The 11,775-nt window shown below is 38.7% G+C and overlaps 1 protein-coding gene across 2 annotated transcripts in view; it reads right to left on the bottom strand.

The window, feature by feature from the left end:
* The window catches only part of TMEM64 (transmembrane protein 64), a 35,640-nt gene that overhangs the window by 11,920 nt on the left and 11,945 nt on the right, over nucleotides 1–11,775 (bottom strand). For both annotated transcript variants that reach the window (XM_055546703.1, XM_055546704.1), the window contains exon 2: nucleotides 3,932–4,087. In XM_055546703.1, coding sequence (XP_055402678.1) covers nucleotides 3,932–4,087 — 156 coding nt within the window. The remainder of the gene's footprint in view (nucleotides 1–3,931; nucleotides 4,088–11,775) is intronic.

Below are 11,775 nucleotides of genomic sequence, written 5' to 3'. Positions count from 1 at the left end.
TTTACTGATTATATGAGTAATCTACTAAGATGCATAGAAATATAAAGTATCAAATAGTGAAAATCTTCTGAAAGCTACTAATATGAGGAATTCTAATTGCAATGTCATAAAAAATGTTTTAAATTGTTTTCAGGAAACTAGAAAAACATAAAATTACTTAAATATACTAAAAAATGTATCTGAGAATGTAGCATACATCAGAATCTTAGAGTACCTTGGGATGATTATAAACATAAATCATTAACATAGATACTATATAACACTTTGGCAATAAGGAGTTCATGATCTGAGCCATAGTCAGCTCCCAGTCGAAGAAACTAGGGAAAACCACTAGACCATTCATCTATGGCCTAAATCAAATCGCTTACGATTATACAGTGGAAGTGACAAACAGATTCAAGGGATTAGATCTGATAGGTAAAGTGCCTGAAGAACTATGGATGGAGGTTTGTGACGTTGTACAGAACACAGTGATCAAGACCATCCCCATGAAAAAGAAATGCAAAAATGCAAATGGTTGTCTGAGGAGGCTTTATAAATAGTTGAGAAAAGAAGAGAAACTAAACGCAAAGGAGAAAGGAAAGACATACGCATTTGAATGAAGAGTTCCAAAGAACAGCAAGGAGAGATAAGAAAGCCTTCCTCAGTGATCAGTGTAAGGAAACAGAAGAAAACAATAGAATGGGAAAGGTTAGAAATCTCTTCAAGAAAATTAGAGATATCAAGGGAACATTTCATGCAAAGATGGGCACAATAAAGAACAGAAATGGTATGGATCTAACAGAAGCAGAAGATATTAAGAAGAGGTGGCAAGAATACACAGAAGAATTATACAAAAGAGATCTCCATGACCCAGATAACCACAATGGTGTGATAACTCACCTAGAGCCAGACATCCCAGAATGTGAAGTCAAGTGGGTCTTAGGATGCATCACTACAAACAAAGCTAGTGGAGACGATGGAATTCTAGTTGAGCTATTTCAAATCCTAAAAGATGATGCTGTGAAAGTGCTGCACTCAATATGCCAGCAAACCTGGAAAACTCAGTAGTGGCCACAGGACTGGAAAAGTCAGTTTTCATTCCAATCCCAAAGAAGGGCAATGTCAAAGAATGTTCAACTACTGCACAATTGCACTCACCTCACATGCTAGCAAAGTAATGATCAAAATTCTCCAAGCCAGGCTACAACAGTATATGAACTGTGAATTTCCAGATGTTCAAGCAGAGGAACCAGAGATCAAATTGCCAACATCCACTGGATCATCAAAAAGCAAGGGAATTCCAGAAAAACATCTACTTCTGCTTTATTGATTACACCAAAGCCTTTGACTGTGTAGATCACAACAAACTGTGGAAAATTCTTCAAGAGATAGGAATACCGGACCGCCTTATCTGCCTCCCGAGAAATCTCTATGCAGGTCAAGAAACAACAGTTAGAACTGGACATGGAACAATGGACTGGTTCCAAATTGGGAAAGGAGTACATCAAGGCTGTATATTGTCACCCTGCTTATTTAACTTACATGCAGAGTACATCATGTGAATTCATTCATGCTGGGCTGAATGAAGCACAAACTAGAATCAAGATTGCCAGGAGAAATATCAATAACCTCAGATATGCAGATGACACCACCCTTATGGCAGAAAGTGAAGAAGAACTAAAGAGCCTCTTGATGATAGAGAAAGAGGAGAGTGAAAAAGTTGGCTTAAAACTCAACATTCAAAAAACTAAGATCACAGCATCTGGTTCCATCACTTCATGGCAAATAGACGGGGAAACAGTGGCAGACTTTATTTTTGGGGGCTCCAAAAGCATTGCAAATGGTGACAGCAGCCATGAAATTGAACGACGCTTGCCGCTTGGAAGAAAAGCTCCGGCCAACCTAGATAGCATATTAAAAAGCAGAGACATTACTTTGCCGACAAACATCCATCTAGTCAAAGCTACAGTTTTTCCAGTAGTCATGTATGGATGTGAGAGTTGGACTATAAAGAAAGCTGAGCACCAAAGAATTGATGCTTTTGAACTGTGGTGCTGGAGAAGACTCTTGAGAGTCCCTTGGACTACAAGGAGACCCAATCAGTCAATCCTAAAGGAAATCAGTCCTGAATATTCATTGGAAGGACTGATGCTGAAGCAGAAACTCCAATACTTGGGCCACCTGATGCGAAGAACTGACTCACTGGAAAAGACCCTGATGCTGGGAAAGATTGAAGGCAGGAGGAGAAGGGGACGACAGAGGATGAAATGGTTGGATGGCATCACCGACTCAATGGATGTGAGTTTGAGCAAGCTCTGGGAGTTGGTGATGGACACAGCCTGGTGTGCTGCAGTCCATGGGGTTGCAAACAGTCAGACTGACTGACTGACATAACTCATAGAAAGTTTAATATGTGATTAGCATGTTACATTAATAAAAATAAACCAACTATAACAAAAACTCTAAACCTAGAGCAGGTTATCTTTTAGAAAATGTAGCTGTGAAGAAAAAAACAGTAAAGGAAAATAAAAACTGATTTTCTGAATATCATAAATATTATAAAATTTATGTTAAAGCAAGTCTTCTCTGACAAGCTTATTTATAGTTTAATGTAAATATTCCTGGGCTCATTTTGTTTACTAAATTTGTACTGTCTAAGCACAAAGAAAATTACCTCTAACTTTATCATAGTATTTTTGAAACAATATAGTGCCTCAAAAACTTGAGAATAATAGCATTAAGAGTAAATCTGTAACATGATACCGTATATTCAAAAACAGTATAAATTAAAACTTACAGTTCAGGAGATCACTAAGTCAGCTATCTAACTGGTATGATCTGCTCAGTAGACTTACGAGCATGGTCTCTAGAACCAACTGCCTTTGTTCAGATCCTGATTCTACCCCTTGCACAAATTATTATCTAATGGTGTGCTGGTAAACACACACCTCTGATCCTAGGGATCAGAGATGGCAGGCTTGATTTAGAACACTTGCCAATTTCCATAATTGTAAATACCCCCTGTCATGACCAATTTCAAGCTACCAATGTAACATTACTGAACACACAATTGGCTTTGATAATAGATAATAAGTATATACCTACTAAGGTTTTGGTAGGCATTAAATGAGCTTAAATATATGGCATATAAAGCATTCAATAAATATTAACTATCATCATCATCACCATCTTACTAAACTATCAAAAATAATAATTTTATATTTTGGTAAATCCTAGGAATGAAATGTGTTACAAGCAAATGAAGTTTTAACTCCTCCAGCATGTAATTTAAGGCACTGAATAAATCTGCCTACCTAGCAGGATTTTCCTCTTTTATCAATCTCTTATATGAAATTATACGTACCTCAAACTATATTATAATTTGCATAGTAGTACTAATCTATTATACAAATATTATTTGAACTTGAAATAGAATAATACTTTTATACTTTATATAAAGCAATAGTTTCTAAAAAAATTTGTTCACATCTAATCGTCCTAGAAAGAAATTTATATTTCCAGTATAATAATCTAAAAAATATCAATAGAAAAGTTCAGTATCTTCAAAATTTTAAGATATAAAGTAAGATTAAAAACCCAACTTCATCAAATCTCATTAAAACTACCTTTAGAAACACAGTATTAACAATAGTTCATATAAATTCAGAATATTTGATTTAGTCATGATTTTAAAAATAATCACTGCAAAAAGAACCCTATTTCTGTCATTCCCTTTTTTGTGCTTAGAAAATTTTCAATAAGTGTCAATTCAGTTCTATGTATTTCCACATATTCACAAGATTAAAAATGTAAATGCCAAAAAATGAAATAGTGGTGAAAGAATAATAAAAGATGTGAAAAAGAAAAAAAATCAAATTATTTTCAGTGAAATTTCTTAGATTTAAACTAAGAAACAACAAAAAAAGGCAAGTCTTGGCCTTAAACTCACCTGTAAACAAAAAACAAAATATCCACTAGCGCTCTGCTCTGCAATGACATCCTCCATGGTCCTCAGGGTGGTGCCCAGGTAAGAATTCAGGAGCTGGGTAGGAAGCAGGCCAGCTGAAGACGCCACCAAATAGTTGGGTAAGGAGAGGTCAGTGATCTAGAGGAGTATTAAATGGGATGATTCATTACCAAGTAAAACTTCAGTGTCACATAAAACTGTGTATGCAAGTCTTGCTAGCAGTTTTCTCTCGAAAGCAGAGAGAGCTGAACTACTTTTCAAAGCATTCTGATTTTTAAACATGATTATACATGGAATATATATAGAATGTAAAAGATCTACAATGAAATAAAAGTTTAAAGAAAAATTTTAACATTCTATTGCTCTGTCATGGAAAGCTGACATTTGTGACTATTGTTTTTTTCTTACACATAAATAAAAGGTGCAGACACACACACATCACTTTGTAAAAACAGTTTTTAAAGTCTTCCTCATGTCATTAAATATTCTTCATGCTTGTTTTTGTGATTAGTCGCTCAGTCGTTTCAGACTCTTTGCGACCCCATGGACTGTAGCCCACCAAGCTCCTCTGTCCACGAGGACTTCTCCAGGCCAGAATACTGGAGTGGGTTGCCATGCCCTCCTCCAGGGGATCTCCCCAACCCAGGGATCGAACCCAGGTCTCCTGCATTGCAGGCAGATTCTCTACCATCTGAGCCACCAGGGAAGCCCAAGAACACTGGAGTGGGTACCCTAACCCTTCTCCAGGGGATGTTATGGACCCAGGAATCAAACCGGGGTCTCCTGCACTGCAGGCAGATTCTTTACGAGCTGAGTTACCAGGGAAGCCCCTAAATGTTCTTCATAAGCATACCTAAGTAGCAATGTGGTCACTGGGTTCTGAAGCCAGGTAACTCTAACTCTAAAATGACATTTAAGTACAGTCTTTGAATGTCAGTTTTTCCATCTGTAAAACATGCGATATGCGTAAATATCTTAACAAATGCCTGGCACATGATCAGCCCTCAAAAAGGTACAAAGTATTATTATACATTTATACTACATAGCACAATTTAACCATTCTTTTGCTGTGGAACATTTAAACTGCTTCCTTAATTGTTTCTTTGTGTACATGTGACTATGTATTCTTTGGCTATTACAAATTTTTTAAAACCTGTATGAAAACCTTTGTGTATAACCTGTATGGCAGTCAGTATCTAAACTATTTCCAGTAAATCCATCTCATGGTATTCATGCCCTTGTGTGATCCTCTGCCCTAGAGTGTGGGCTGGACCTAGAGCTTTCTTCTGGCAAACAGACTATCACATAAGTTGAGATGTTAGTTCCAAGATTAGGTTACAAAAATAACAAGACCTCCATCTCTCCCTCAGGAAGGTAAGTTACCATGCTGTAAGCAGCTCTTCAGAGAGGTCCCTGCTACAGCAAGGAGTTGATGTCTTCAGCCAAAAGCTAGTAAATACATAAGAGCTGCCAACGGCCACCTGAGAGTGCCTGGAAGCAGATTCGTCCTCAGTTGTGTCATAAGGTGCTGCAGCTCTGGTCAACATCTTGAGTACTGTGAGACAACCTGAATTAGAGGCACCTTGGAGAAGGAAATGGCAACCCACTCCAGTGTTCTTGCCTGGAGAATCCCAGGGACAGCGGAGCCTGGTGGGCTGCCGTCTATGGGGTCGCAGAGTTGGACATGACTGAAGCGACTTAGCAGCAGCTATTCTGTGGGCTTCCCTGGTAGCTCAGTTAGTAAAGAATCCACCTGCAATGCAGGAGATCCAAGTTCAATTCCTGGATTGGGAAGATCCCCTAGAGAAGGGATACGCTACCCACTCCAATATTCTTGGGCTTCCCTTGTGGCTCAGCTAGTAAAGAATCTGACTGCAATGTGGGAGACCTGGGTTCGATCACTGGGTTGGGAAGATCTTCTGGAGGAGGGCATGGCAACCCACTACAGTATTCCTGCCTGGAGAATCTCCATGGACAGAGGAGCCTGGTGGGCTACAGTCCATGGGGTTGCAAAGAGCTGGACATGACTGAGCAACTAAGCACAGCTATTCTGTACAGGAATTCTTGACTGACAGAAGCTGTGAGATATTAAATGTTTATTAAGCTATACAGTCAGCAAAAACAAGACCAGGAGCTGACTGTGGCTCAGACCATGAACTCCTTATTGCCAAATTCAGACTGAAATTGAAGAAAACAGGGAAAACCACTAGACCATTCAGGTATAACCTAAATCAAATCCCTTAGGATTATACAGTGGAAGTGAGAAATAGATTTAAGGGCCTAGATCTGATAGATAGAGTGCCTGATGAACTATGGAATGAGGTTCATGACATTGTACAGGAGACAGGGATCAAGACCATCCCCATGGAAAAGAAATGCAAAAAAGCAAAATGGCTGTCTGGGGAGGCCTTATAAATAGCTGTGAAAAGAAGAGAAGCGAAAAGCAAAGGAGAAAAGGAAAGATATAAACATCTGAATGCAGAGTTCTAAAGAATAGCAAGAAGAGATAAGACAGCCTTCTTCAGCGATCAATGCAAAGAAATAGAGGAAAACAACGAATGGGAAAGACTAGCGATCTCTTCAAGAAAATCAGAGATACCAAAGGAACATTTCATGCAAAGATGAGCTCGATAAAGGACAGAAATGGTATGGACCTAACAGAAGCAGAAGATATTAAGAAGAGATGGCAAGAATACACAGAAGAACTGTACAAAAAAGATCTTCACGACCCAGATAATCACAATGGTGTGATCACTCACCTAGAGCCAGACATCCTGGAATGTGAAGTCAAGTGGGCCTTAGAAAGCATCACTACGAACAAAGCTAGTGGAGGTGATGGAATTCCAGTAGAGCTATTTCAACTCCTGAAAGATGATGCTGTGAAAGTGCTGCACTCGATATGCCAGCAAATTTGGAAAACTCAGCAGTGGCCACAGGACTGGAAAAGGTCAGTTTTCATTCCAATCCCAAAGAAAGGCAATGCCAAAGAATGCTCAAACTATCGCACAATTGCACTCATCTCACACGCTAGTAAAGTAATGCTCAAAATTCTCCAAGCCAGGCTTCAGCAATATGTGAACCATGAACTTCCTGATGTTCAAGCTGGTTTTAGAAAAGGCAGAGGAACCAGAGATCAAATTGCCAACATCCGCTGGATCATGGAAAAAGCAAGAGAGTTCCAGAAAAACATCTATTTCTGCTTAATTGACTATGCCAAAGCCCTTGACTGTGTGGATCACAATAAACTGTGGACAATTCTGAAAGAGATGGGAATACCAGACCACCTGATCTGCCTCTTGAGAAATTTGTATGCAGGTCAGGAAGCAACAGTTAGAACTGGACATGGAACAACAGACTGGTTCCAAATAGGAAAAGGAGTACATCAAGGCTGTATATTGTCACCCTGCTTATTTAACTTACATGCAGAGTACATCATGACAATCGCTGGACTGGAAGAAACACAAGCTGGAATCAAGATTGCCGGGAGAAATAGAAATAACCTCAGATATGCAGATGATGACACCCTTATGGCAGAAAGTGAAGAGGAACTCAAAAGCCTCTTGATGAAAGTGAAAGTGGAGAGTGAAAAAGTTGGTTTAAAGCTCAACATTCAGAAAACGAAGATCATGGCATCCGGTCCCATCACTTCATGGGAAATAGATGGGGAAACAGTGGAAACAGTGTCAGACTTTATTTTTCTGGGCTCCAAAATCACTACAGATGGTGATTGCAGCCATGAAATTAAAAGAGGCTTATTCCTTGGAAGGAAAGTTATGACCAACCTAGATAGCATATTCAAAAGCAGAGACATTACTTTGCCAACAAAGGTTCGTCTAGTCAAGGCTATGGTTTTTCCTGTGGTCATGTATGGATGTGAGAGTTGGACTGTGAAGAAGGCTGAGCGCCGAAAAATTGATGCTTTTGAACTGTGGTGTTGGAGAAGACTCTTGAGAGTCCCTTGGACTGCAAGGAGATCCAATCAGTCCATTCTGAAGGAGATCAGCCCTGGGATTTCTTTGGAAGGAATGATGCTAAAGCTGAAACTCCAGTACTTTGGCCACCTCATGCGAAGAGGTGACTCATTGGAAAAGACTCTGATGCTGGGAGGGATTGGGGGCAAGAGGAGAAGGGGACGACAGAGGATGAGATGGCTGGATGGCATCACTGACTCGATGGACGTGAGTCTCAGTGAACTCCAGGATTTGGTGATGGACAGGGAGGCCTGGCGTGCTGCGATTCATGGGGTCGCAAAGAGTCGGACACGACTGAGCGACTGATCTGATCTGAACCTATTCAATTTTGGAGTCATCTGTTACACAGCAAGAAATAATAGAATATGCAACTCCATATTTTAGGATAGATCATTAGGAATGGAATAACTAGATCAAACAGTAAAAACTGCTTTCCCAAAAAGTTCACACTGATTGACATTCTTATCAGTGAGAAACATATGTGTGACCATTTCATCATACTCTTGCCAATTAAAAGTTTTAAATTTCAATCCTCCTTAGTTCCATGGGGTTGCAAAGAGTCAGACATGACTGAGCATGCACACATGCATTAGTTTGAGAGGGGTAAAAATGATTTCAAATATTGTTTAATCTGGCTTTCCTTGTAGATCAGTCGGTAAAGCATCTGCCTGCAGTGCAGGAGACCTGGGTTCGATCCCTGGGTAGGGAAGATCCCCTGGAGAAGGAAATGGCAACCCACTCCAGTATTCTTCCCTGGAAAATCTCATGGACAGAGGAGCCTGGTGGGCTGCAGTCCACGGGGTCACAAAGTCGGGGGCGACTGAGAGACTAAGACTTACTTCCTTACTGTAATTTTAATTTACGTTAGTTTTAAATATACACTTTTCTATTTACATTTCTTTCATGGCTTTATTTGTTCACATTTATTCATTTTTACTGAAATGTTAAAGTGTTTTCTTATTTATTCATGACATTTATTCTTTGTATAGTAAGGGCAACCTTTGTCCATGCTGTGTGCTAAGTTGCTTCTGTCGCGTTAGACTCTTTGCAACCCTATGGACCACAACCTGCCACGCTCCTCTGTCCACAGGAGTCTCCAGGTAAGAACACTGGAGTGGGCTGCCATATTTTTCTCCAGGGGACCTTCCTGACCCGCAGAGGAAGCCCGCGTCTCTTCTGCCCCCTGCAGGGGCAGGAGGTTCTTTACCACTGCTGTCACCAACTTTTGTCCATAATATGTAGCAAATGTTTTCCTCTGAACTGTCTCTTATTTTTTGTTTAGACATACAAACATTTCTAAATTTATATAACCAAATATTATTGTTTCCTCTGATCTTCCATTGCTTTTAGCTTCAGAAAGTCTTTTCAGATCCCATTATTAAATTTCTCCCTATATTTCTTTTCTCAGTATATTTTCCTCTTTAATATTTACCACCAATTCCTTCTGCAATTTATTAGAATTAAAGGTTGATGATATATCCTTACTCCTCCCGTTCCCCAGTAGCCAATTTTCCTAGTATCATTTATTGAATAATCAGTAACTTCTTCAGCAACTTGTGATGTTTATTATAAATAAAGTCACTGTATTTAAAGGAGCCTATTTGGGGTTCTAATACTGTCCACTGATAATCTTTTATATATATATATATTTTTTTTAAATTAAGAGGATAATTACAATATTGTGATGGTTCTGCCATACATCAACATGTCTACTGATACCTTAAATCTTGTTTTGAAACCAAATTATTGTAAAGACTATCAGTTTAATATCTCACAAGGAATTTCTAACTTTCAAATTCCTTTTCTTACTCTTCTTTTTAAAACTTCTATAACTATTCTTACCTATTCATTTTTGCGAATACTTTTTAGGATCACTCTGTCATTCAAAAAACTAGTAAATATTATACTAGGATTAAGATAAATTTATAAATTAATCTGGATAGAGATGCAACCTCCAGAATATTCAGTATTTTTATCAAGAAATGTTTTTATAATTACTTTAAATCTTCCATATTTATTACTAAAATTTGGTTTTATTTATATATATCAAGCATTTCTTATTAGTTTATTTCTAAACATTTTATGTTACAGATATTGTGTGTGTGTACTCAGGCACTTCAGTCATGTCTGACTCTTTGTGACCCTACGCACTGCAGCCCGCCAGGCTCCTCTGACCATGGGATTCTCCAGGCAGGAAAGAACACTGAAATGTGTTGCCATGCCCTCCTCCAGGGGTTCTTCCTGACCCAGGGATCAAACCCGCATCTCTTATGTCTCCTGCATTGGCACGTGGGTTCTTTATCACTAGCACCAACTGAGAAGCCCATAGTTGTTACTACAGCCATTAATTTTGAGAATAACTTCCATATCTTTATCTGGGTATTGCTGTTATATAAGAAAGCCAGTGGCTACTTTATTAAATTTTATTTTTATTAATATTAAAATCTGGTGTTTTAATGAGTTATAGGTTATTCTACAACTACAGTCTGACCTAAAATTATGTAAAGCTACATTCATCTCTACTCATAGGTGATTAGTAGCAGACACACCACTGCTGATTTAGAAAGAATTCTGCAGTGTGATTGGTTGTTAAGATTCCGCTAAACAATGACTGACTCAGTGACTGCAAGATGCTCTGGAAGGTATCTGCCAGAGACAGACACAATGACACAACTTTTACCTTGAAGAATTTGCACACTGACAAGTACACACAGGCAGAAGGGGAGCCTTGAGAAGAACTGCGTGGGAAGTATTACAGAGTAAACAGGGACTAAAATCTCTGTAGGAGTAGGGGCCAAAGGGCAACACTGTGGGATAAGAGGAATTTGAACTGAACGTCACAAGCTGAACATGGGCTTCACAGGGAAAGACGGTGGAATGGAGAAGGGAAGGGGTTCCAGGAAGGGAATGACTGGGGTCAGCATGCCACTCAGGGTGAGGGCAACGCAGGGTTATCAGTAGTCAGCTGTGTAGTCTGGAGTGTTTAAAGTGCAAGGCGCTCCTGCAGAACAAAGACAGGGCAAGTCTTTGAGAGGACACTTGGGAGGGGTCTGGGTGAAAGGGGAATGAGTTTGTACTCAGCAGAAAAGCTCTGAGGAACCTAATCCAAGAATGACATGAATGGGGCTAAGTTTTAGGAAAGTTCCTCTGCCAGTTTGGGGCACTTGCAGTAATGGAAAAACTTTCTTTAGAATTAAACATGTCCAATGTATAAAGTAAGTAAATACGACAAAAATCAATGTCATAAAATTATATTATAGTAATATTATGTGTTATGCAAGTTATTTTCTAAGTAAGTATTTAAAATGTCAGAATGCAAAGCTTCAGTTCATAATCTTTAAATGTAATTAAAGTTTTCCTAAAGAGAATATATATTTGACATTTATGGATGACAGCAATAATATCTAAATGGCTATTTTAAGAACAGATATCATAAATCTGAAACAACTGTGCCACTTAACTCTTTTAATGAGACCTTTGTCCAAAGCATACATGAAAGTTTACCAAATCTTTCATTACCAAATCTCACCCTACAGAAAAAGGAAGTGTTATGATTTACATATAGTTCTTTTTTGAAAGCTGCATAGCTAAATAAAGCAAAGAAACTAATTTCAGCTAATCACAGTAAAACTGTCTTGCTAGCACATCAAATAATTTAGCCAATATATCAAAATAATAATGTACACAGGCACACACAGTTTTTAAACTAAGTGTATTAAAGATAAACAGATTCTAAATTATCCTAATATGGTATTTCCTATAGGCCAAGATCATACTCAGAATCTGCATCCAATCTTGGACAAACATAGTTAACGTACAGCACTTGATCTCACAAAGAGATCCATCCAACCTCTT

The sequence above is a fragment of the Bubalus kerabau genome, chromosome 14 (genome assembly GCF_029407905.1).
Source record: "Bubalus kerabau isolate K-KA32 ecotype Philippines breed swamp buffalo chromosome 14, PCC_UOA_SB_1v2, whole genome shotgun sequence".
NCBI classification, from domain to species: Eukaryota; Metazoa; Chordata; class Mammalia; order Artiodactyla; family Bovidae; genus Bubalus; species Bubalus kerabau.
This window is presented reverse-complemented; position numbering and strand designations above follow the sequence as displayed.